The 26,112-nt window shown below is 48.3% G+C and overlaps 2 protein-coding genes across 23 annotated transcripts in view; one reads left to right on the top strand and one right to left on the bottom strand.

The window, feature by feature from the left end:
* LOC140904202 (uncharacterized) overlaps window positions 1-15,614 on the top strand; it is a 38,083-nt gene extending 22,469 nt beyond the window's left edge. For 15 of the 19 annotated variants that reach the window (XM_073326574.1, XM_073326592.1, XM_073326587.1 and 12 more), the window contains 5 exons: window positions 2,932-3,014; window positions 4,100-4,182; window positions 6,426-6,552; window positions 13,137-13,250; window positions 13,615-15,614. In XM_073326574.1, coding sequence (XP_073182675.1) covers window positions 2,932-3,014; window positions 4,100-4,182; window positions 6,426-6,552; window positions 13,137-13,250; window positions 13,615-14,828 — 1,621 coding nt within the window. In that variant the 3' untranslated portion in view covers window positions 14,829-15,614. The remainder of the gene's footprint in view (window positions 1-2,931; window positions 3,015-4,099; window positions 4,183-6,425; window positions 6,553-13,136; window positions 13,251-13,614) is intronic. The other 4 variants (XM_073326576.1, XM_073326593.1, XM_073326575.1 and 1 more) reach the window with 3 other exon arrangements.
* Window positions 1-26,112, bottom strand: part of LOC140904199 (uncharacterized) — a 302,914-nt gene that overhangs the window by 40,707 nt on the left and 236,095 nt on the right. The window lies entirely within an intron of this gene.

The raw sequence follows: 26,112 nt of genomic DNA, 5'->3' as shown, positions 1-26,112 counted from the left end.
CACCCAGGCCTAGGGAATGGCCCCCTATCAACCCCATGCCTGATGTGATGGGGTGACTCACTGGCAGCATTGCCTTTGAGGGTGCTGCTCCCTCCTGCTCCCACTCCCACTCCCTCCCCTCCCCCTTTACTGCCACCACAATGCCTGTCACCTTCATTTCCTGAGGGGTGACCCCCAGAAGGTGTGTTTTGGTATCCCTTTCCCTTCCCCCCCCAGGATCCGTTGTTCACTCTCACTCACCTGTGTCTCAGGAGATAAGGCGGGTCATGAGGTGTGGGTGATGCTATGCTGGAGATCCATCATCACTGAGGGAGTGGCAGCCTTGACCCTTCTTGAAGGTTGCCGGGATGCTGATATGCACTGGAGGAGAACTGGGGCTTGACTGAGTCCATGGACCATTTGGCCCACAGGGTGCCACTGTAAAGCCTGCTCTGCATGGCTGCCAATTGCTGCTAGTGGCGTTGCGCCCGTAAGTCTCTGTAACGCTGTCTTCAGTGACTCAAGAGCATGAGCACCAGCCTCAGGCAGATTGGTAAGAAGCAGGGCACAAACCCCAAATTGGTTTTGAGGTCGATATGTAGATTTCCACCGCCCACCTGGGCCACAATGACTGGTTTTCTCAATATAAAAGCTAGGGCTGGCGTTAGGGGGTAGCAAGCAGGGCAACTGTGTGAGGCCCCATGCCACAGGAGCCCCCACAAAGCTACATTGCTTAGACTTTGGCTTCAGCCCCGGGTGGTGGGGCTAAGGACCATGGACTTCAGCCCCATGCACTGGGACTTCAACTTTCTGCTCTCGACCGCAGCAAGTCTAATGCTGGCCTTGCTTGGCAGCCTCCCTGAAACCTGCTCATGGCCTCCCAGGGGGCCCCAGACTCCTGGTTAAGAACCACTGCCTTACACCACGAATCACAGCAATGTTCAGGTTACTGCCAGTCCCAAAGGATCAGTCACTTATTTAGGTCAGTTGAATCTTAGACATCACAACCAAGACAACACTTGTATCCAGTCGTGTAATAACCTGTATTAAAATTAATTTAAAAGGAAACGAGTTGTTTACAAAGTTAAAGCAGGTCATCATAGAGATGTAGAAGACTTACAGTTTAAATTTCAAAAGGTAATAGAAGCTTCTATAATAAGCAAGCTCTACATATCCTTTAGGACTAACCTAGGCTAAGCAATGCAACTAGTCAGATATTAACCCAGGTAGCGGCTCACAAGCATTCAATAACGTCTAAACACATTCTTATAATTCTCATACCTGTTTTAACAATACTAACACAAGTGAGCCAGACTGATTCCAGCTCTGCGTTTGTCCATGTTCAATTAAGATATGGGGACTTTGTGCAAGAGCTAACACCTCATCTGCCAGTGTCACGGGCAGGGATGGTGTTTCTAGCCTCTGTTTGCCAGAAGCTGGGAATGGGTGACAGGGGATGGATCACTTGATGATTACCTGTTCCGTTCATTCCCTCTGAAGCACCTGGCATTGGCCACTGACCTAGATGGACCATTGATCTGACACAGTGGGCTGTTCTTATGTTCACAGTCTCTATCAGGAGTATCTACTCATTTGGTCTCACTGGGGAGCCACAGAAGGAAACAAGGTGTGCTGAGGCAAGAAGGCCCAGTCTCAGAGCCCCCGGGCTCACTCTTGCCAAAAGCTAAAGCTAGGCCCAGCCCATGAAAGGGGGCACTCCAAGAAGAGACTGTATAAATGCTGGAGCATCAAACAACTATGTAAACTTAAGACAGCTGCCTTGGAGAAAATGACAGGGAGAATCCCACAAAGTGACCCCTTGGATTCCATTCTTCTCTGGCCTTTAGTTCACAGAATGATGGAACTGGAAGGGACCTTCAGAGGTCATCTAGTCCAGTCCCCTGCACTCAAGGCAATTATTATCTAGACCATCCCTGACAGGTCTTTGTCCAGCCTGCTCTTAAAAATCCCCAATGATGGAGATTCCACAGCCTCCATAGGCAATTTATTCCAGTGCTTAAACATTCTGAGAGGAAGTTTTTCCTAATGTTCAACCTAAACCGCCCTTGCTGCAAGTTAAGCCCATTGCTTCTTGTCCTATCCTCAGAGGTTAAGAAGAACAATTTTTCTTCCTCCTCCTTGTAACCTTTTATGTACTTGAAAACTGTGATCATGTCCCCTCTGTCTTCTCTTCTCCAGACTAAACAAATGCAATTTTTTCAATCTTCCCTCATAGGTCATGTTTTTTAGACCTTTAATCATTTTTGTTGCTCTTCTCTGGACTTTCTCCAATTTGTCCACATCTTTCCTGAAATGTGGCACCCAGAACTGGACACAATACTCCAGTTGAGGCCTAAGCCGTGAGGAGAAGAGCAGAAGAATTACTTCTCATGTCTTGCTTACAATACTCCTGCTAATACATCCCAGAATGATGATTCCTTTTTTTGCAACAGTGTTATACTGTTGACTTATATTTAGCTTGTGATCCACTATGACCTCCAGATCCCTTTCTGCAGTACTCCTTCCTAGGCAGTCATTTCCCATTTTGTATGTGTGCAACTGATTGTTCCTTCCGAAGTGGAGTACTTAGCATTTGTCCTTATTGAATTTCATCCTCTTTACTTCAGACCATTTCTCCAGTTTTTCCAGATCATTTTGAATTTCAATCCTATCCTCCAAAGCACTTGCAACCCCTCCCAGCTTGGTATTGTCCGCAAACTTGATAAGTGTAACAGAGAGACTCTGTTACTGGGAGGGTTTCACTCTGTCTCAGAGGGTTACACCCTGGTGGGAGGGGGCTAGACCTGTACTGGAATAAGGTCACTCTGTGCTTCACAGTTTGGCAGAACCTAGGATGTCCATTAGCAGGGAAAAATCCTGGGGGGAGTCGGCATGTGGAATGGATGAAAGCCCCATCTAAATTCTCTCACATTGTCCTTCTCTTCCTGTCAGGCTACAGAATAACATCTACGTTTTGCTCCAGATCATCCCATTCTCCCAGAGGGAAGGAAATGGCTACAATGGAGCTGTCTCAGGTAAGAGATTATCAGGTTGCTGGTGGTGGGTTCTGCTTGGAGGGAGAGGAGCAGTACAAGCATAGGAAGGTGGTAGCTGCTAGACATGGTGGGAGGCAGGAAATATCTAGGGTGGAGAAAGGGAGGGGACAGGATGTGACAAACCTGCTGAGACTTGTGTAATTTAGGATATAATGGGTTGTCACCCCCGGGGTGCAGTCTGGGGGGCTTCTGGGAACCGCTGTGCCCTCTAACCCTCAAGCTGGGCTGGTCCTTCTCACACTGCTTTGCTGGAGATTCAGCCAGCCTCTCCAGGGCCTGTTAACACAAAAAACTACAGCAGGTGGCGCCATACACCCAACTCAGCTACCTGAGTGCTTTACCTAAACCACTCAAGGACAGATAGAAGACAACAGCCCATTTTCCAGCTCCCCAACCTTTCACACTTGCTGTGGTATAAATCCAGAATTATACCATCGTATAGTGCACAGGGATCTCTATAATGTAAGCTCATTAATATAGTTTGCCTTCCCCTTGATATGGGAAAGATATGCACAACAAGCTTGTGCTAACCAAGCTGAGATTTTCCCCAGACAATTCACTCAAAATATTTAACACTGGTTAAGATAAAGCATTAAACAAGTTTATTAACTGCAGAAAGATAGATTTTAAGTGATTATTGCTAGAAGAAAAAAGGAGCAGGTTGACCCAGAGGCGGATATGAGTACAAGCTTCTTTATTGTGATACTTGTTCCCCTCGACCCAATTGTCGAGTAAGCACTGCATTCGTTACATCACACTCCTTTTATCTAAGTTAGTATGTACACGCCTACATCCATTACTACACCCCAAAACCCCTTATTAAGTAATAGAAACACCCATACTGTTAGTATATCTGCCCCTATTGCTATTATTCACAGCATTAGGCATGTCATAGAGGCATTTTTACCTTGAAAATGCAGTTCTTTGCAATAATGTGTTGCTACAAATTTCCCTAATCAGCCGTTCTCAGGGGAGGGAGGAAGGGGCCATAAGTCAGGGCTTGTTTATGTATCTGGGAAAGGAAGGGAGGGGGAAATAACATTTCTTTTATCTTTTTCACACAGAGGACGTTCATTCCGACAACTTCATTTCTCATGCAGCTGCATCCTTATCAATTCTTACAAGCAACAGGGAAAGGAAAATTATGGCAACTTATTTATTTATTACTTACTTAATTATTTATTTAAGCAAAGAATTACTGCTTGCTTATCCCTTTGTCCCCTAATGCCATGTCAGCACGTTAGCAGCTTCCCAGCTCTTTTACTTAACCCTTAACATATCCCAACAATTATAAGAGATAGCAAGCAGATCAAAGCAGATTACTTAGGAAATAACCAAAAACTCAGACTAAGCCTTACACGCTAGATGGATAGAATTTGAGTTAGCAATGTCTCACCCTGACTGATGATACAAGCAGTCCAGCAAGTTTCCATCCAAGGTTGGATATTAGGAAAAACTTTTTCACTAGGAGGGTGGTGAAACACTGGAATGCGTTACCTAGGGAGGTGGTAGAATCTCCTTCCTTAGAAGTTTTTAAGGTCAGGCTTGACAAAGCCCTGGCTGGGATGATTTAATTGGGGATGGGTCCTGCTTTTGAGCAGGGAGTTGGACTAGATGACCTCCTGAGGTCCCTTCCAACCCTGATATTCTATGATTCATACACAAGCTAGAAATCCTTCTACCCTGGCACCAGCACTTCCCCCAGTTCAGTCTTTGTTTCTCAGGTGTTTCCAGGAGTTCTTTTGTGTGGGGAATGAGGCCATGAGATGATGTCACACCCCACCTTATGTAGCTTTTCCACATGGCGGGAACCCTTTGTTCCAAACTCAGTTCCCAGTTCAGTTTGTGGAAAAATACAGGTAGCAAAATGGAGTTCATTGTCATGTGGTCTGGTCACATGCTGTAGCATGCCCTGCTGAGTGCTAAGCTCTTCCACGGTCCATTGTCTTTGTTGATGAGCCATCAGCACTGTCTGGCTTCTTCATTGTTGTACCTGAAAGGCTAGTTGTGAGTGTTACCCAGAGTAAGCACATTTGAAATGCAGATACATAGTCAATATCCATAACTTCAGTACAAACATGATCTATGCAAAAAATAGGATAATCATATTCAGCAAATTATAACTTTTCCAATGACACAGCACATGATGCATCTTGCACAAATTGCATCATAATTATGTCCCAATCATATTATAATCCTATCACTTTGCTGAATATGGGGTGTAGTGTCCGATAGGGCCTAATTTCAAGGCACAATTTTTAATCTATTTAATGAATGCCGTGTTTATTTAGTATCATTCTAGTTTTCTAGTCAAAATATTGTGCTGAACCAGGTCATATGCCTTACAGAATTCTAGGTATATTACATCAATACTATTTATTGCAACCAGACTTTTGATCTCATCCAATAAGGATATCCAGTTAGTTTGATAAGATCTGTTTTCTCTAAACCTTTGTTCATGGGTACTAATTATATTACTCTCCTTTAATTCTTTATTAATAAAATCCAGTATCAGCTGCTCCATTATGTTGTCCAGTATCGATGTCAGACTGACACTCCTGTAATTAACTGGGTCATCTCTTTTACACCTTCTAAATATTGGCACAGCATTATCTTTATTCCAGTCTTCTGGAATTTCCCCAGTGTTCCAAGTTCTAATTAAAATCAACATTAACAGTCGACCTTTTAAAACTCTTGGATACCAGTTATCTGGACATGCTCATTTAAACATGTCTAGCTTTAATAGCTGCTGTTTCACGTCCTCGTGAGTTCTTGTTGGAATGGAAAGAGTGTCGTTGTCATCAACATCTTATGATATGAGTACATCATCTGTTTTTCTCCAAATCTAGGAGGGAAATATTTATTGAACACTTTTACCTCTTCTGTATTATTTTTGATAATTCTGCCATTTCCACCTAGTAATTTACCACTACCATTGTTAGGATTAATTTTGTACTTAATATACTTTTAAAAACTTCCTTCTTATTTTCATTGATTGGTTATTGATAGCTTCCCTTATCAATTTTCTACAATTCTGACCTCACTTATATTCTTTACTATTGACTTCCTCTTTCTTCCATATATTTTATTTGGCGTGTGTTAGGATTCCTACCAGAGAGCCACCAGCAGGGTCCAGAGACAGCCCCATCTCCTATATCAAGCTCTGGCTAGTAGGTATGTGATAAATGTGAAGACCCTGCCTCCGTCTGTCAGCTGGAAGACACACAGGTTCTCTCTTTCTACCCTCCGATGCCTCCAGGCTGCTCTAAGCAAAGTGGGATGGAACTCTGTGCCTCGTGGAGCTTCCATTTACCTGGTGCTGCTGTTCCGTGAATAATGGGGTTGTGACTGGGGCAGCAGATACTGAACTTTGGACTCTTGCTCTTTCAGGGGCCAGTGACTTTCGAGGAGGTGGCTGTGTATTTCACCAGGGAAGAGGAGGCTCTGCTCGACCCCACTCAGAGAGCCCTTTACAGGGATGTCATGCAGGAGAACTATGAGACGGTGGTCTTTCTGGGTAAGGAGTCCTGTCCCCTCCGTTATTAGAAGCTGTGGGGTCTTTAAAGAACCTGAGTAGTAATAACTTTATACCTTCATTTGTCATACATGTTTCCTTGCCCCCCCTTTTTTTTCCTTATCTCCCACCCACTAGAATAATTTTTGGACATGTGCCTTTTTGGTGCCGTCAGTTATTTTAAAATTGCATTTAATATATCCTTATTTGATACATTCATAACTACAACTTTCATGCCTTTTCCTCATTTTAAGAGGAAAATATGCCACCTGTAGAATTCTAAATTGAGTAAATAGGTCGATGACTGATGCATGGCTTGTGTGACCGTCAGATGAGCTCCTCTTTTGATAGGAGAGCGCATAATGTTGCCATTCAGGACCCCACAGGTGAAGGGGAGGAGAAGTGGGGGAGTAGATAATTCTGGGGTTCCAGGAAATGGCGAGGGTGTGTGCAGAGTTACAGCTAAGAAGCAGCAGGGAGGGAAGAGGTAGTGAGAGACAAGACGGGAACACAAGAAGCTCCCAAGGTGCTGGGAGGTGGTGATGGCTGAGAGGGAGGGGAGTGTGGACGAAGGGAACCCAGGAAGTGGGCTGCATGGGTCAGTGGGAAGGAGGAGATGTTTTGGGATCTAGAGCTGTGGGGGATCCCAGACTTTTAACTCCAAATCCCTACCCAAGTCTTGTTGCTTTAGAGCCTTTGCTCATTTTATTTCTGTTGGTTTCACTTCTTTTTACATTTTTTCCCCCCAAATATTATTATTTTAACTCCTGACCTCCCTCTCCCACTCATTACCCCCCTCCCCATATAACCTCCCCATCTCTATGCACAGCGACCCTGGCCACCATTCCTGAGTCCTTGCTGCACTCCTCCCTCCCATAGCAGTGCCATTACCCAGGCACAAATGGGCACTGTTTACACCTCTAAACCCTGGTGTACGCTACGAGTTTAGGTCGAATTTAGCAGCGTTAGATCGATTTAACCCTGCACACGTCCACACAACAAAGCCATTTTTGTCAACTTAAAGGGCTCTTAAAATTGTTTTCTGTACTCCTCCCCGACAAGGGAATTAGCACTGAAATAAACATTGCTGGGTTGAATTTGGGGTAGTGTGGATGCAATTCGACAGTATTGGCCTTTGGGAGCTATCCCAGAGCTCTATTGTGACCGCTCTGGACAGCTCTTCCAACTCAGACGCACTAGCCAGGTACACAGGAAAAGCACCGGGAACTTTTGAATTTCATTTCCTGTTTGGCCAGCGTATCATGGTGTGACCATGCAGAACTCATCAGCAGAAGTGACCATGCAGTCCCAGAATCGCAAAAGAGCTCCAGCTTGGACCGAACCGGAGGTACTGGATCTGATCGCTGTGTGGGGAGACGAATCCGAGCTATCAGAACTCCGTTCCAAAAGACAAAATGCCAAAATATTTGAAAAAATCTTGACGGGCATGAAGGACAGAGGCTATAACAGGGACCCGCAGCAGTGCTGCATGAAACTTAAGGAGCTCAGGCAAGGCTACCAAAGAGGCAAATGGCTGCTCCGGGTCAGAACCCCAGACATGCCGCTTCCATGATGAGCTGCATGCAATTCTAAGTGGTGCCCCTACCACTACCCCACCCCTGTACTTGGACTCCTGCAAGGGGGGAGTCTCATGCAACAGGGATGAGGATTTTGGAGACAAGGAAGATGATGATGATGAGGCGGAGGATGAAATCTTTCTCCCCGACAGCCGGGAACTGTTTATCACCCTGGATCCAATACCCTCCCAAGGTGGGCTCCCAGACCTTGAAGGCAGAGAAGGCACCTCTGGTGAGTGTACCATATAATAGATGGTTTAAAAGCAAACGTGTTTAATGATTAATTTTCCCTGAAGATTTGGGATGCATTTGCGGCCAGTACAGCTCCTGGAAAAGTCTGTTAACGTGTCTGGGGATGGAGCAGAAATCCTCCAGGGACATCTCAGTGAAGCTCTCCTGGATGTATTCCCAAAGCCTTTGCAAAAGTTTTCTGGGGAGGGCAGCCTTATTCTGTTCTCCATGGTAGGACACTTTACCACACCAGGCCAGTAGCACGTAGTCTGGATTAATTGCGTAACAAACCATGGCAGCATATGGTCCCGGTGTTTTCTGGCTTTCAAGCAACATCCGTTCTTTATCTCTCTCTGTTATCCTCAGGAGAGTGATATCATTCATGGTCACCTGGTAGAATTAGGGGAATTTTATTCAGGGGACAGTCAGAGGTGGCCGTTCCTGCTGGGCTGTTTGCCTGTGGCTGAAAAGAAATCATCCCCGCTTTTAGCCACGTGGTGGGCGGGGGCCCATTCACACTGAGCTGTTTGCATTTGGCTGGCAGAGATCTTCCCTGATACTAGTCACACAGTGGAAAGAGGGGTGAAGCGATCATCCCAGAGAATTGGATGAGGGGAATTAGTTGGGTTTGTGCTGCACATTAACCCGAAAACCGCAGCCCCTCCTTTTAAGTGACTAATCCAATGGGCGCTTGGTATGGGAAAGGAGGGTGCTGCTGTTTGAAACCATTCACCGTGAAAGTGTCTACCCATTGTTCTCTAAAATGTCTTTTTAAATACTACTCTCCCTTTTCTTTCTCCTGCAGCTGCAAATGTTTCAATGCTCCCCCTATCATCTCCATCCCAGAGGCTAGCACAGATAAGAAGGCGAAAGAAATGCACTCGCGATGAAATGTTCTCTGAGCTTATGCAGTCCTTCCGCACTGAAAGAGCTCAGCAGCATGCCTGGAGGCAGACACTGGCAGAGTCCAGGAAAGCAGAAAATGAACTTGAGGAGAGGTGGCGAGACAAAGATGATAGGTGGCAGCAGCATGATGAGAGGATGCAGAAGGCAATGCTGAGGCTACTGGAGGATCAAACTGATATGCTCTGGTGTGTGGCTGAGCTGCAGGAAAGGCAGCAGGAGCACAGACCGCCGCTGCAGCCGCTGTGTAACTGCCTGCCCTCCTCCCCAAGTACCATAGCCTCCTCACCCAGAAGCCCAAGAACGCGGGGGGAGCCCTCCGGGCACCCAACCACTCCACCTCAGAGGACTGCCCAAGCAACAGAAAGCTGGCATTCAATAAGTTTTGAAGTGCAGTGTGGCCTTGTTCGTCCCTCCTCCCCTTCTCCACCACCCCACCCTGTGCTTCCCTCCTCCCCCACCCCTCCCAGGCTACCTTGGCAGTTATCCCCCTATTTGTGTGACAAATTAATAAACAATGCATGAATTGAAACAACAATGACTTTATTGCCTCTGCAAGCAGTGATTGAAGGGGGGAGGGGAGGGCGTTTGGCTTACAGAGAAGTAGAGTGAACCAAGGGGGCGGGTTTTCATCAAGGAGAAACAAACAGAACTGCCACACCATCGCCTGGTCAGCCATGAAAGTGGTTTTCAAAGCTTCTCTGATGTGCAGCACACCCTGCTGTGCTCTTCTAACCGCCCTGGTGTCTGGCTGCGCATAATCAGCAGCCAAGCGATTTGCCTCAACCTCCCACCCCACCATAAACGTCTCCCACTTACTCTCACAGAGATTGTGGAGCACACAGCAATCAGTAATAACAATGGGAATATTGGTTTCGCTGAGGTCTAACCAAGTCAGTAAACTGCGCCAGCAAGCTTTTAAACATCCAAATGCACATTCTACCATCATTCTGCACTTGCTCAGCCTATAGTTGAACAGCTCCTGACTACTGTCCAGGCTGCCTGTGTATGGCTTCATGAGCCATGGCATTAAGAGGTAGGCTGGGTCCCCAAGGATAAATATAGGCATTTGAACATCCCTAGTGGTTATTTTCTGGTCTGGGAATTAAGTCCCTTCCTGCAGCTATTCAAACAGACCAGAGTTCCTGAAGATGCGAGCATCCAGGCTCCTTTGATCTTCGAGCCTGTCCCTCCTGAGGTTGCATGGCCCAGTTCTTGTTTCTTACATTCTCCTTTTCCAGAAGAATTAGAGGCTGTTGCTCCTGAATTTTAGTGTTTAATTCCCAAACCTTCTCCACACACTGGGGGAGTTTAATTCTCCCTCCCATTGCACATGAGTCATTAGATTTCCTAATTCCCCAAAATGTGCTTTTGCGATATCACAGTTCTGGGGTAGCTAAGTCTTTGACCTGCCTCCATGCTCTGCTCAAGGAATGCCCTCTCCGGTATCAGAACTCTACCCAGCCCCTCTCTATGAGTAGGGACCCACATGCCTCTCCTTTTTGGCCAGGGTTTGAGGATTGCAGCTTGTCCTCCACTGTGTTCACTGGACTAATGTCCAGTTCCTGTGCTTTCCTTTCTCTCCAAGGGCTGTGAGCAGTGTGTGTGTGTGTGTGTGTGAGTGAGAGAGAGAGGTGGGAATTTTGGTGATACTTCTATGATGCCAGTATGCACCTCAGTTTCCTTCTGTGTTTGGTATTGCTATGATTATAAAGAGCAGGAGGCATGAGGTGTTTTGTCACATAGCTGTCATGGGGTGATATGAATGGGTCATTAAGGACAGGCTGGGACTAACCTACGTCAATGGAATACCCGACAGAGACAAGGGAATAATTGTCACCTGTCCATGGGAGGATCTCCACTTGGCTAAGTGAAGCATACATGGACTCATTATGTTATTGGGAGCAGGAAGAACTAGGCTCGCAGACGCAAGGAGCTCTACCGGAGCAAAGACAAATGGACAGGCAAAGTGAAAGGAAACAAAACTGTTTTCAACAGCAGTGTGGCTCAAGAGCATGGGCCAATATGGACTATATTGTCTTCTTTGCTTCTCTGTCCTCATCTAAGGACTTTCTAATGCTGTGTTTCGGCTGACTAATAAACCCTGCTATGTTTTAAAAGTCTGCCCAGTGTGACAGCAAAAGCTTGCTGAGGTGCACTGAAGCATGAATGAGGAACAGTCTCTGAAGAGGAGTGTCGTTCAGCTGGGCCTGCTGGCAGAGTTCACGGGTTGAAATACGAGTGTTGAAACCAGAGGCTCAGTCTCAGGTGTTGAAGCTACATGGCCTATCCTTGTGAAAGAGTGGGACCCCTTGGGGGTCTAGTGCACTCAAGAGGCACCTCCCAAGGACTGTTTAAAAGCCTGGGCATTGCACGGATGCTATGCATCTATGACAGTGGGCCAGAGGTTAAGCCTTATGGGGAAAAGATATAAAACAAGAAAAGGATCTAAATGCATATTTACCATCACCCCCTCATCAGTCCTCGTGGGAAACACTTTGGAACTGATCAGGGAATTACAACCTTCCTCTAAGGCTTACCTCTTGGTTATCCGGTCACATCAGTTTTGTTAGAGGGCTTTCCCTTCACCCTCCCACTTCCCTGGTTCTCGTCACGCAGACCACAAGCAACGTAAGACCAGAAGTCCGAAGGGCAGATAATGCGATGTTTATTGGGGTTCATTTACAAGCAAGCATAGTCCGAAGCCGTTCACACCAGTCGGCTTATCGCTATACGCACATAATCTGTTCCCCAGTGTTCCATTCCCAGCTCTGACGCAGCAGAGCATATACCCCGCGTCCCTCTTCCCAGCTCTGATGCAGCAGAGCATTTCCCCCACGTCCACCTTCCCAGCTCTGCTGCCGCAGAGTATTGCCTGCGTCCCTGTTCCCGTTCCCCCCGTTAATAAACCTGATTCTAATTTCCCTTCCCCCTCCTGTTTGACCCCAGTTTATATAGTCGTATTCTCAGCTATGCCTTAACCAATCAGTTTACTGAAATATAACTAACCAATCCTAACATATTGTGACATAATTCTCTAACCTATTATATCCTATTACCCTAATTAACTTACACCTAGCAAAATTAATTATATAGGAGACAAACAGAGAACCAGACAGATTAACAATAGAAAAGTGGTGGTCATAAAGACAAAACAATACAGAAATGAGGGTACTACAACCATTGATGAGTGATTTCTTTCCAGATAGGATGCTATCAAACTAAATTTTCTTTAAGTGACTTAAGATCTATTTCTTTATCTGGTGGTGATGGGCACTATCTGGACAGGATCGTCTTCCTAACAACCCAATACCACCTTATTTCATTGTGACTGGTTTGGGCTGTGACGATGCGACCATACGCTTCCCAGCTTATGGCTGCCCCCGCTGCTTAGCGGAAGAACAAGGCCTCAGTCTATCCTAGTGAGAGAAGGCCCATACACAGGCAGACTGAGATTTTGATTCTTTGTTTTTATATCCCTGTAACTAGCTAAGTGATAAAAATACACCTAAGTTCTTAAAGTATAGGCTTTACAAGCAGGCCTGAATATCTATATTCTCACAGAGGGTTCTACCCCTTCCCCCATTTTTGTGTTTGTCTTGTCTATTGAGATAGTAAATTGTTCAGGGCATGGGCCATCTACTATTCTGTGTTTGTACTTGTCCTAGCACAATGGGGACCCACTGTTAGTTGGTCCTTAGGCATTAAGGTAATGGATATGATTTAGAATAATAATAACTCCTGGGTTGAGCTAAGGAAGCTGGCCTTGGGATGTTACTGCTTAAAAATGAGCTGGGCTTAAAATCATGGAATATTCCTTGTGACAAGTATCCCACAAATTCCACTGATCTCCCTTGTTTTCTTTGCCTTGAGCAGGGTTTCCAGTTTCCAAACCTGATGTGATCTCGCAGCTGGAACGAGGGGAAGAGCCGTGGGTCCCAGACCTCCAGGGCTCTGAGAAAGAAGTGTTCCCAAGAGCTGCTTGCACAGGTGAGGAATTGGTTAAAGCAATTCAAAAACTATCCATGAACACAGGAAGCATTTGGGATGCCCTATAAAAACCTTGTGAGCTCTCCAAGTTCAGGATTGTTCCCTGCAGATGTGGAATCATTAGGCGGATGTCACTCATGGCTTCCCACCTATCCTGAGTGAAAACTGGCAGCAGGTCCCTCCCCGATCTCACTTTCCCCTGAGTGTTCTGGTGAGATGGGGACCAAAACTGATCCCTTCCTCTCTCCTTTGGGGAAAGGTTTGGGGAAAATCAGCTCCTGATAGGTTTGATCTCTCCCACACATATTTTAGTTCATCCCTTTTTCCATTCCTGTCTCTGAGATTTCCTTTCTCTGTGGCGCAGGGAGTGACCTATGTCTGGATTCTCTCTGTCTCCCATCAGGTGATGGGATGGTGAGTGAGAATGAGGAGGAAAAACCCCAGCAGGAAGATGCTGAACAAGTAGAACCACATGGGATGTTATCAGGAAGATCCAAAGGGCACGTTTCTGGGAGTTGTGCACTCCCAGAAAAAGCAAACACCTGTGAGACTCAGCAGAGGCCAGAGGAAAACTTCAGTAGCCTCTCAGACCTTATTAGACATGAGAGAATCAACTTGGAAGAGACACGCTACTCATGTCGTGAGTGTGGGAAAAGCTTCAATGGGAGCTCAGACCTTTACACACATCAGGGAATCCACAGAGGAGACAGACCCTACATATGCTCTGAGTGTGGGAAACGCTTCAATCGGAGCTCACACCTTATCACACATCAGACAATCCACACGGGTGAGAAACCTTATGGATGCTCTGAGTGTGGGAAACGCTTCAGTCGGAGCTCATACCTCATCACACATAGGAGAATCCACACGGGTGAGAAACCTTATGGATGCTGTGAGTGTGGGAAACGCTTCAGTTGGAGCTATGCCCTCATCGCACATCAGCGAATCCACACAGGAGAGACGCCCTTCACTTGCTCTGAGTGTGGGAAAAGCTTTAATCGGCACTCACAGCTTACCACACATCGTAGAATCCACACAGGAGAGAAACCCTACATGTGCTCTGAGTGCGGGAAATGCTTCAGTCGGAGGTCTGCCCTTATCACACATCGTAGAATCCACACAGGAGAGACGCCATACACATGCTCTGAGTGCGGGAAAAGCTTCAATCAGAGCTCAAACCTTATCACACATCGTAGAATCCACACAGGAGAGACGCCATACACGTGCTCTGAGTGCGGGAAAAGCTTTAATCGGCACTCACAGCTTATCACACATCGTAGAATCCACACAGGAGAGATGCCCTACACATGCTCTGAGTGTGGGAAAAGCTTCAAACAGAGCTCTACCCTGAGCAGGCATCAGAGAATCCATACAGGAGAGAGACCCTACACATGCTCTGAGTGCGGGAAGAACTTCATTGAGCGCTCAGACCTTGTTAGACATCATAGAATCCACAGTGGAGAGAGACCCAACACATGCTCTGCGTGTGGGAAAATCTTCAATCAGAGGTCATTCCCTATTAGACAAGAGAGAATCCACATGGGAGAGAACTGTAAGAAATGCCTTGATTTGGGCTGACCAAAGATTTGTGTTTAAAAAAATCACATTGCTAATTCCAATATGTAATGTTATTGACATAAGCCGGGACCGTACAGATCATTGTTGCAACCAAGGTCCTGTAGTAGCATCAAATCTTATATAAAGGGGGTCAAATGAGGTGTCTAAGACAAGGTTATGGTTTGCTGGTTATGATTAAGCTATCTGTATATGTGTATAATTTTTGTAGTTGAAGTTATGAATATTGGTTCTACACTGTCTGTATTTCAAACTTATGTTATGCTTCTCGGTGACACCCCAGACAAGTTGGTGTCAGCTCTGCCTAGCCTGCTTGATGGCCCATTAAGGACCATCAGCGACACAAGTGACCCATTGAGAGAAGGCAGACACGCCTTGCATCTCAGCAAGGTGTGCAGGGACCTGCCTCTGGACAGAACTCTGAGGTGTTTCCAGGCCGTGTGATGGGCAGCTTGTCTTTGGGACAAAGAGAGAGACCACATGGCAAGAGACTGTAAAAAGCTGCTCAAGCTCCTCCATCTTGTCTTCAGTCCTGCTTCTTACCTCTGGAGGGACTTTGCTGCACTAAAGCTTTGAACCAAGGACTGAAAGACCCATCCCAGCTGGGGATGTTCTCCAGAGACTGGATTTGAACCTGGAGTTCATTCTATCACTGCTACAAGCCTGACCCAAGAACTTTGCCATCACTGTATGTAATTGATTCCATTTAACCAATTCTAGCTCTCATCTGTATCTTTTTCCTTTTATGAATAACCCTTTAGATTTTAGATTCTAAAGGATTGGCAACAGCATGATTTGTGGGTAAGATCTGATTTGGATATTGACCTGGGTCTGGGGCTTGGTCCTTTGGGATCGAGAGAACCTTTTTTCTTTTACTGGGGTCTTGGTTTTCATAACCATTCGTTGCCGTAACAAGTGGCATTGGTGGAGATACTGGGAAACTGGAGTGTCTAAGGGAATTGCTTGTGTGACTTGTGGTTAGCCAGTGTGGTGAGACCAAAGTCTGTTTGGCTGGTTTGGTTTGCCTTAGAGGTGGAGACACCCCAGCCTGGGGCTGTGACTGCCCTGCTTGAAGCAATTTGTCCTGAATTGGCCCCTCTCGGATGGGTCCCGCCAGAACCAGCCGCGTTACGGGGGGGGGAAACAGGAACATTGTGCACTCAGGGGAGGAGGCGGGGCCAGGGATTTGGAGACGGAGTCGAATGGGGCAGGGAGGGGGTGGAGTTGGGGCAGGGACTTTGGGGAAGGGGTTGGAATGGGGGCGGGGCAGGGATGGAGTCAGGGTGGGGCCGGGGGCAAAGGGGGATTGAGCACCCACCAGCTCCAGAAGAAGTTGGCGCCTATACCCAACACCACCACAGCACATCATCTTGGCCAGAAAGGAGCCCACTGGGAGTCACCATTGCTTTTCCTTCCACCCAGAACCCCGCTTCTTCTCCTGGGCTGCAGGTAGCCATCCATGGGCTGCCAAGAGACAGTCACAGGATTCTGCCTCCCAGAGGCCAACACCATCTCCCCAGGCTTTGGCAGAATGAATGGTGGCGCTCTACTAACCCTACTTAGCTGCACTGAGGCACTTAGCTTCTACCCTGCCTTCCTCAGCATGACTTTCCTCTTTTGCCCCATTCCTGCCTCCCTTCCTCCTTTGTCAAGTCACGCCAAGGAGGGCAGCCGGGAGAGCCACACTTCATAGGCCAAACTCCCAGGGCAGAGGAGGCCAAGCCACAAGACTCCAAAAGGTGACTGGCCTAGACCTCAAGCTTTCCAGGTGCTTTCTCTGCCAATGTCATGCGGGGGTTGGGGTTATCCCAGGAACTGGCCAGTGGAAGAAGGAGGAGAGCCTTACTGGACAGCTGGTAGATGCGATACTTTCCCCTCTTCTTAACCAGCACTAATACCAGACCAGGCTACAGCTGAGAAGAGCATGAGAGAGAGCAGCAGGTTTCCCCTATTCTTTCCGGCGCTCTCTTTCTTGACTAGTTTCTCCTCTGCATCAACTTGCTCTCTTTGTGAGCCTGACTAGCTCGGTTGGTAGAGCGTCAGTCTTTAATTTGAGGGTCCAGGGTTCAAGTCCCTGGTCAGATGATGAATTCTTCACTAAGCTCTTAAGGTATCTCTCTTAAGTCCTGTTTAACATTGCTTTTTCTCTTCAGGATTTTGCCTTTGCTAAGAAGGGCCTTTTGTGTGTGGGATTGAAGGAGCAACTTCCTGACATGCCATCTTTCCTCGCAGGCTGGAGGAATAAAGGCCTTTGGGCATATAGCAGGTTCCTCCCACATGGCTGCATTCTCACCTGGTGGAGGTGGAAGCTCTGTCTCCTTGTCTCTGTTTCTGCCTTCACCTGAATGTGCTGATCTGGCTGCCCTGTCTGAGACAGGATGTGCCGAATGTTTGGAGCGTTAGGTGCTCACCCAGCACTTGGCTTTCCTTCGAGGGAGTGGTGAGCAGGGTGGGGCTCAGGCTCCCAGTTGGAGAGAGGTGCAGGTCTCGGGGCTGCTGGCTGGGACCTTGAAGAGTGTGAGATTTCTGCAAGAGGAGTGGAGTTGGAGGAGGAGTATGTGTCTGCAGTGCCTTGGGGGAGGCCTGTGCCTCTCCCAAGCAGAAGGTATTTGTGTGTTTTCAGTCCCTGGGAGGCTTGGGTCCAGCCCAGCGTTGGGGCCTGAATTGTCATGAGACCAGGGGGGAGGAGAGTGCAGAATTGGTGGAGCTAGGGAGTGGGGCTCCGGAGCTACTCACCCCACCTTGGGAGCACTTGTGGGGACTGAACTGTCTTTGGGTACGGGTAGTGGTGGGACCCCAGAGGATGGGGAGCAGCATTCTGGGGGCCATAGGCACTAAGTGGGTGCTCCGGGGCTGGAGCACCCACGGGGGAAAATTGGTTGGTGCTCTGCACCCACTGGCAGCTCCCTACCCCAGCTCACTTCCACCTCTGCCTCCTCCCCTAAGTGCACCGCAGCATCCTGCTTCTCCCCCTGGCTCCCAGCGCTTGCACTGTGAAACAGCGGTTTCATGCAGCAAGCGCTGCGAGGGAGGGGGGAGGAGGGGAACATGGCTTGCTCAGGGGAAGAGACGGGGCTGGGACAGGGATTTGGGGAGGGGTCCAATAGGGGCATGGAGGGGGAGGAGACTTTGGGGAAGGGGTGCAATGGGGGAGGGTCAGGGGTGGGGCCAAGCCAGGGGCAGGGGGCACCCACCTACCCTGGGAAAAGTTGGCATCTGTGCTGGGGGCTCATTCACCCGGGAAAGGAAACGTCCCTATGGGGGGATCACTGACCCAGCGGTGAGCATTGGACCTGTTGGTGAGCCCTGCAGTGTCCTTGGGTCTGACATGAGCCCGAGGCCACTTGCCGGTGTCTGAGCAAGGGGAGCCACTCGAGCTGCAAATGGCAGAGGTCAGGGCTGGAAGGCAGGAGAACAGAGCAGCCTTCCACATTGGTGCCAGCGGTGGGGTTTGGACCAGAGGGTCCCCTGCCATTCAAGAGGAAATCCTACACAGCAGCCGCAGCCTGTCTTTCAGCAACCACAGCATGTTTGGTGGCAGTTGAGGGACTGCAGCCGTCCGTCTCCTTGCAGCAACAGCAGCGTTGCATGGCTTGACTACGGTACACGGGGGGTTCGAACAGGTGCCCCACGTGGGACTTTGTATTGGGCACTTTGCTGCTCCGCTCTTTGGGATTTCTCCCTCGGCAGCTGTGGTCAGTGATGGAGTGTGGATGGGTGAATTTCAGGGGATAGTTGAGCTTTTAAGGGATGAGGGTGACCAGTTAAGACATGTTCCAAATATGTTTTACATCGGGTCGGAGCGGGTCATTGCCGGTATGCGGGACAGTCTAAAGCATGCTTCAGCTGCAGCTCATATGAGCACTTCAGTTACGGGGGCTCTAGCCGGCATGGTCTGCACAGTGAGTCCTCGGAGTACAGGATGGAGGACTGCCAGCAGGGGATCTGTTGCAATTTGTGTGGGAGGCAAAGACACGTACTGCAATTGTCCAGAGGCATGGCATATCCGAGAGGAGGGACTCTGGTGTCAGCACAGAGCACGCATGCAGACGGAGAGTGCTCAGGAAGCAAGGGAACAGGGAATGGGAGTGGCCAAGCGAACACCCAGCTAGGATGTCAAATGAGTGGAGGGTTCATGCCCCATGGATGGGGAGAGCAGTGGAACCGGGGCTTGCATAGCTAGCCTGGAGGAGCTAGTGCAGAACAGTGAGGAAAGCACTGGGATAGGCACAGAAGAATGTAAGAACGGCCATACTGGGTCAGACCAAAGGTCCATCTAGCCCAATGTCCTATCTTCCAACAGTGGCAAGTGCCAGGTGCCCCAATGAGAAAGAACAGAACAGGTTATCATCAAGTGATCCATCCTGTCACTCATTTCCAGCTTCTGGCAAACAGAGGCTAGGGACACCATCCCTGCCCATCCTGGCTAATAGCCATTGATGGACCTATCCTCCATGAATTTATCTAGTTCTTTTTTGAACCCTGTTATGGTCTTGGACATCACAACATCCACTGGCAAGGAGTTCCACAGGTTGTGCGTTGTGTGAAGAAATGCTTCCTATTAATTTCATTTGGTGTCCCCTAGTTCTTGTGTTATGAGAAGTAGTAAACAACACTTCCTTATTTACGTTCTCTACACCAGTCATGACCTCAATCATACCTCCCCTTAGCTGTCTCATTTCCAAGCTGAAAAGTCCCAGCCTTATTAATCTCTCAGGATATGGAAGCCGTTCCATTCCCCTAATGATTTTTGTTGCCCTTTTCTGAAGCTTTTCCAATTCCAATATATCTTTTTTGAGATGGGGCGACCACATCTGCACTCAGTATTCAAGATGTGGGGGTACCACGGATTTATATAGAAACAACATGATACTTTCTGTCTTATCTATCCCTTTCTTGATTATTCCCAGCATTCAGTTTACTTTTTTGACTGCCGCTGCACGTTGCGTGGATGTTTTCAGAGAACCATCCACAATGACTCCAAGATCTTTCTTGAGTGGTAACAGCTCCTTTAGACCCCATCATTTTATATGTATCATTGGGATTACGCTTTCCAATAGGCATTACTTTGCATTTATCAACATTCAATTTCATCTGCCATTTTGTTGCCCAGTCACCCAGTTCTGAGAGATCTTTTTGTAGCTTTTTGCAGTCTGTCTGGGTCTTAACTATCTTTAGTAATTTTGGATCATCTGCAAAATTTGCCATCTCATGTTTACCCCTTTTTCCAGATGATTTATGAATATGTTGAATAGGACTGGTCCTAGAACAGACCCCTGGGGGACACCATTATTTACCTCTCTTTCTGTTCTGAAAACTGACCATTTATTCCTACCCTTTTCCCACTATCTTTTAACCAGTTACCAATCCATGAGAGCACCTTCCCTCTCATCCTGTGACAGATTACTTTGCATAAGAGCCTTTGGTGAGGGACCTTGTCAAAGGCTTTCTTTGTACAGTCAGGTGAGGCCATTGGTGAAGCGCTGGCTAGGGTAACAGGGCCCGCACGATCCCCATGTGACCAGGAACAGGTTGACGGGGCCCAGCTGGATTGTGAGATGCCTGAACCTACCATGAATAGGCTGGAGCATAGCAGAATTACTGGGGAGACTTGTGTGAAGGTTTCCCAAAGGTAAAGGCAGGAAAGTGTTCTGGAGTTGTTAATGTCTCTCACTGGCTGTGCGGGGGTCATGTGACTGCACATTACCAGCTGCGGCTGCAGTAAGCAGCAAGGTACTTCCCCAGAGCAACCATTTTCCAGTGTTGGATCAAGCAGACAGCCGAGGAGGGGAAGAAAGGGGAATCTGCAGCAGAAGTGAGGTATGCTAAGAGTGGGGAGAACGTTGGCCTATGGAGAAAGGCACTTGGGCAGATCAAGGTAGCAGGGAGGGCTCCTCCCAACTGAGTTTCTCTCCCATGCTTTTGGAGGGCAATGTGGGATGGGAGCCATCTTTCCCACGTGACTTATTGGTTGACCCAATAGGGTGGGAAGGGAATGAGGCAGGGCAGCCCTTGGGGATGGTGCCAGAGGGGTTCCTGGGCAGGGCAGGGATTGGGGAAGAAATCTCCTCTGCACAGGTGGGAGAGGGCAGTACCGGGGAAGGGGCATATGTGAAAGTGGCCACATGGAACGTGGGAGGGATTTGGGAGCCCAGGAGGAGGCATTTGATATTCAGTACCTTGGAGAAGCTGGACTTGGACATGGTGGGCATTCAGGAAATGCACATTAATGACTTTAGGTGAGCTCAGTGGCAGAAGGCAATTGGAGGAAGGGCCCATCTTTCTGGTTCTCTGGGCCAGGGAAGAATGATTGGTTTGGAGCTGAGCGGCGGCGAACCAGCTGAGCAGCGGGGACAGCAGAGCAGCTCACAGCAGGAGTTTGCCTGGGAGTTCGCCTGGAGGGAGCCCAGTGAGGCTTACATCTTGCAAACTGCTCTGAGGAAGCTCATAGTAGGAAGGTGATATGGAAGGGGGGGGTTCAGCTGTTGTGACCTGCACTGGATGTGCCATGTTTGTCTTTCTTCCACAGGACAGAAGCGACTTTGTCTGTACAAAGTGCAAGCTGGTCTCCATATTGGAAGAGAAGATTGAAGGTCTGGAGCAACAGATAACGACCCTGCGTTGCATACGGGAAACTGAGGATTTCCTGGACGAAACTCAGGATAGGCTTCTAGGGGCACAAAGCTCTACAGATATAGAGCAGGTTGCACAGAGGAGCCAAGAGGCCAGTGAAGAAGCTTGGCAACATGTGACCTCCAGAAGAGGTAAGCGGAATGTCCGGGTTCCAGTAACACAGACACAGGTAACTAACCGCTTTCATGTTCTCTCCACAGGTACCGTTGCGGAGAGTGGACCAGATGATATGTCTGGGGCGAGAAAGCAGAAGGAGACTCCGCTGGTTGGAAGGCATGAGATGCGCTGTCCTGAGGTTGGGGGTTCCACGACCACCACTCCCAAGAGGAGAAGGCGGGTGGTGGTGGTCGGGGACTCTCTCCTCCGGGGGACTGAATCATCTATCTGCCGCCCTGACCGGGAAAACCGAGAAGTCTGCTGCTTGCCAGGGGCTAAGATTCGCGATGTGACGGAGAGACTGCCGAGACTCATCAAGCCCTCGGATCGCTACCCCTTCCTGCTTCTCCACGTGGGCACCAATGATACTGCCAAGAATGACCTTGAGCGGATCACTGCGGACTATGTGGCTCTAGGAAGAAGGATAAAGGAGTTGGAGGCGCAAGTGGTGTTCTCGTCCATCCTCCCCGTGGAAGGAAAAGGCCTAGGTAGGGAGCGTCGAATCGTGGAAGTCAACGAATGGCTACGCAGGTGGTGTCGGAGAGAAGGCTTTGGTTTCTTTGACCATGGGATGGTGTTCCATGAAGGAGGAGTGCTGGGCAGAGACGGGCTCCATCTTACGAAGAGAGGGAAGAGCATCTTTGCCAGCAGGCTGGCTAACCTAGTGAGGAGGGCTTTAAACTAGGTTCACCGGGGGAAGGAGACCAAAGCCCTGAGGTAAGTGGGAAAGCGGGATACCGGGAGGAAGCACAGGCAGGAATGTCTGTGAGGGGAGGGCTCCTGCCTCATACTGGGAATGAGGGGCGATCAACAGGTTATCTCAAGTGCTTATATACAAATGCACAAAGCCTTGGAAACAAGCAGGGAGAACTGGAGGTCCTGGTGATGTCAAGGAACTATGACGTGATCGGAATAACAGAGACTTGGTGGGATAACTCACATGACTGGAGTACTGTCATGGATGGTTATAAACTGTTCAGGAAGGACAGGCAGGGCAGAAAAGGTGGGGGAGTAGCACTGTATGTAAGGGAGCAGTATGACTGCTCAGAGCTCCGGTACGAAACTGCAGAAAAACCTGAGTGTCTCTGGATTAAGTTTAGAAGTGTGTGCAACAAGAGTGATGTAGTGGTGGGAGTCTGCTATAGACCACCGGACCAGGGGGATGAGGTGGATGAGGCTTTCTTCCGGCAGCTCACGGAAGCTACTAGATCGCATGCCCTGATTCTCATGGGTGACTTTAATTTTCCTGATATCTGCTGGGAGAGCAATACAGCGGTGCATAGACAATCCAGGACGTTTTTGGAAAGCGTAGGGGACAATTTCCTGGCGCAAGTGCTAGAGGAGCCAACTAGGGGGGGCGCTTTTCTTGACCTGCTGCTCACAAATCGGGTAGAATTAGTGGGGGAAGCAAAAGTGGATGGGAATCTGGGAGGCAGTGACCATGAGTTGGTTGAGTTCAGGATCCTGACGCAGGGAAGAAAGGTAAGCAGCAGGATACGGACCCTGGACTTCAGGAAAGCAGACTTCGACTCCCTCAGGGAACGGATGGCCAGGATCCCCTGGGGGACTAACTTGAAGGGGAAAGGAGTCCAGGAGAGCTGGCTGTATTTCAAGGAATCCCTGTTGAGGTTACAGGGACAAACCATCCCGATGAGTCGAAAGAATAGTAAATATGGCAGGCGACCAGCTTGGCTTAATGGTGAAATCCTAGCAGATCTTAAACATAAAAAAGAAGCTCACAAGAAGTGGAAGGTTGGACATATGACCAGGGAAGAGTATAAAAATATTGCTCGGGCATGTAGGAATGTTATCAGGAGGGCCAAATCGCACCTGGAGCTGCAGCTAGCCAGAGATGTCAAGAGTAACAAGAAGGGTTTCTTCAGGTATGTTGGCAACGAGAAGAAAGCCAAGGAATGTGTGGGCCCCTTACTGAATGAGGGAGGCAACCTAGTGACAGAGGATGTGGAAAAAGCTAATGTACTCAATGCTTTTTTTGCCTCTGTTTTCACTAACAAGGTCAGCTCCCAGACTGCTGCGCTGGGCATCACAAAATGCAGAAGAGATGGCCAGCCCTCTGTGGAGATAGAGGTGGTTAGGGACTATGTCGAAAAGCTGGACGTGCACAAGTCCATGGGGCCGGACGAGTTGCATCTGAGAGTGCTGAAGGAATTGGCGGCTGTGATTGCAGAGCCACTGGCCATTATCTTTGAAAACTCGTGGCGAACCGGGGAAGTCCCGGATGACTGGAAAAAGGCTAATGTAGTGCCAATCTTTAAAAAAGGGAAGAAGGAGGATCCTGGGAACTACAGGCCAGTCAGCCTCACCTCAGTCCCTGGAAAAATCATGGAGCAGGTCCTCAAAGAATCAATCCTGAAGCACTTGCATGAGAGGAAAGTGATCATAGAATCATAGAATCATAGAATATCAGGGTTGGAAGGGACCCCAGAAGGTCATCTAGTCCAACCCCCTGCTCAAAGCAGGACCAATTCCCAGTTAAATCATCCCAGCCAGGGCTTTGTCAAGCCTGACCTTAAAAACCTCTAAGGAAGGAGATTCTACCACCTCCCTAGGTAACGCATTCCAGTGTTTCACCACCCTCTTAGTGAAAAAGTTTTTCCTAATATCCAATCTAAACCTCCCCCACTGCAACTTGAGACCATTACTCCTCGTTCTGTCATCTGCTACCATTGAGAACAGTCTAGAGCCATCCTCTTTGGAACCCCCTTTCAGGTAGTTGAAAGCAGCTATCAAATCCCCCCTCATTCTTCTCTTCTGCAGGCTAAACAATCCCAGCTCCCTCAGCCTCTCCTCATAAGTCATGTGTTCCAGTCCCCTAATCATTTTTGTTGCCCTTCGCTGGACTCTCTCCAATTTATCCACATCCTTCTTGAAGTGTGGGGCCCAAAACTGGACACAGTACTCCAGATGAGGCCTCACCAATGTCGAATAGAGGGGAACAGGCCAGCATGGATTCACCAAGGGAAGGTCATGCCTGACTAATCTAATCGCCTTTTATGATGAGATTACTGGTTCTGTGGATGAAGGGAAAGCAGTGGATGTATTGTTTCTTGACTTTAGCAAAGCTTTTGACACGGTCTCTCATAGTATTCTTGTCACCAAGTTAAGGAAGTATGGGCTGGATGAATGCACTATAAGGTGGGTAGAAAGCTGGCTAGATTGTCGGGCTCAACGGGTAGTGATCAATGGCTCCATGTCTAGTTGGCAGCCGGTATCAAGTGGAGTGCCCCAAGGGTCGGTCCTGGGGCCGGTTTTATTCAATATCTTCATAAATGATCTGGAGGATGGGGTGGATTGCACTCTCAGCAAATTTGCGGATGATACTAAACTGGGAGGAGTGGTAGATACGCTGGAGGGGAGGGATAGGATACAGAAGGACCTAGACCAATTGGAAGATTGGGCCAAAAGGAATCTGATGAGGTTCAATAAGGATAAGTGCAGGGTCCTGCACTTAGGACGGAAGAACCCAATGCACAGCTACAGACTAGGGACCGAATGGCTAGGCAGCAGTTCTGCGGAAAAGGACCTAGGGGTGACAGTGGACGAGAAGCTGGATATGAGTCAGCAGTGTGCCCTTGTTGCCAAGAAGGCCAATGGCATTTTGGGATGTATAAGTAGGGGCATAGCGAGCAGATCGAGGGACGTGATCGTTCCCCTCTATTCGACATTGGTGAGGCCTCATCTGGAGTACTGTGTCCAGTTTTGGGCCCCACACTTCAAGAAGGATGTGGATAAATTGGAGAGAGTCCAGCGAAGGGCAACAAAAATGATTAGGGGACTGGAACACATGAGTTATGAGGAGAGGCTGAGGGAGCTGGGATTGTTTAGCCTGCAGAAGAGAAGAATGAGGGGGGATTTGATAGCTGCTTTCAACTACCTGAAAGGGGGTTCCAAAGAGGATGGCTCTAGACTGTTCTCAATGGTAGCAGATGACGGAACGAGGAGTAATGGTCTCAAGTTGCAGTGGGGGAGGTTTAGATTGGATATTAGGAAAAACTTTTTCACTAAGAGGGTGGTGAAACACTGGAATGAGTTACCTAGGGAGGTGGTAGAATCTCCTTCCTTAGAGGTTTTTAAGGTCAGGCTTGACAAAGCCCTGGCTGGGATGATTTAACTGGGAATTGGTCCTGCTTTGAGCAGGGGGTGGGACTAGATGACCTTCTGGGGTCCCTTCCAACCCTGATATTCTATGATTCTATGATTCTTGTTCTTCACATCCACGGTGCAAGCACAGGAGTGGTGGAGCTCTGACCAGGGAGGGCATTATTGGTGGACTTTGTGCTCCGTAGCACTGGTTATTGCTATATTATTTTGTTTGGTCCCCAGATAAGGCATGAAAGGAAAGATCTATGGAAGGAACTGACTCCCTTCCTCTGGACCTCATGGGGTTTGGTGTTGGGGGGGATTTTAATTCTGTCAGTTGGCCTGAAGACCATTGGTCCTGTTTTCCTGACCATCAGAGGAAACTCTTTTACAATGA

The sequence above is a fragment of the Lepidochelys kempii genome, chromosome 28 (assembly GCF_965140265.1).
Source record: "Lepidochelys kempii isolate rLepKem1 chromosome 28, rLepKem1.hap2, whole genome shotgun sequence".
NCBI classification, from domain to species: Eukaryota; Metazoa; Chordata; order Testudines; family Cheloniidae; genus Lepidochelys; species Lepidochelys kempii.
Note: the sequence above shows the minus strand (reverse complement) of the source record. Positions and strands in the feature narration are given on the sequence as shown.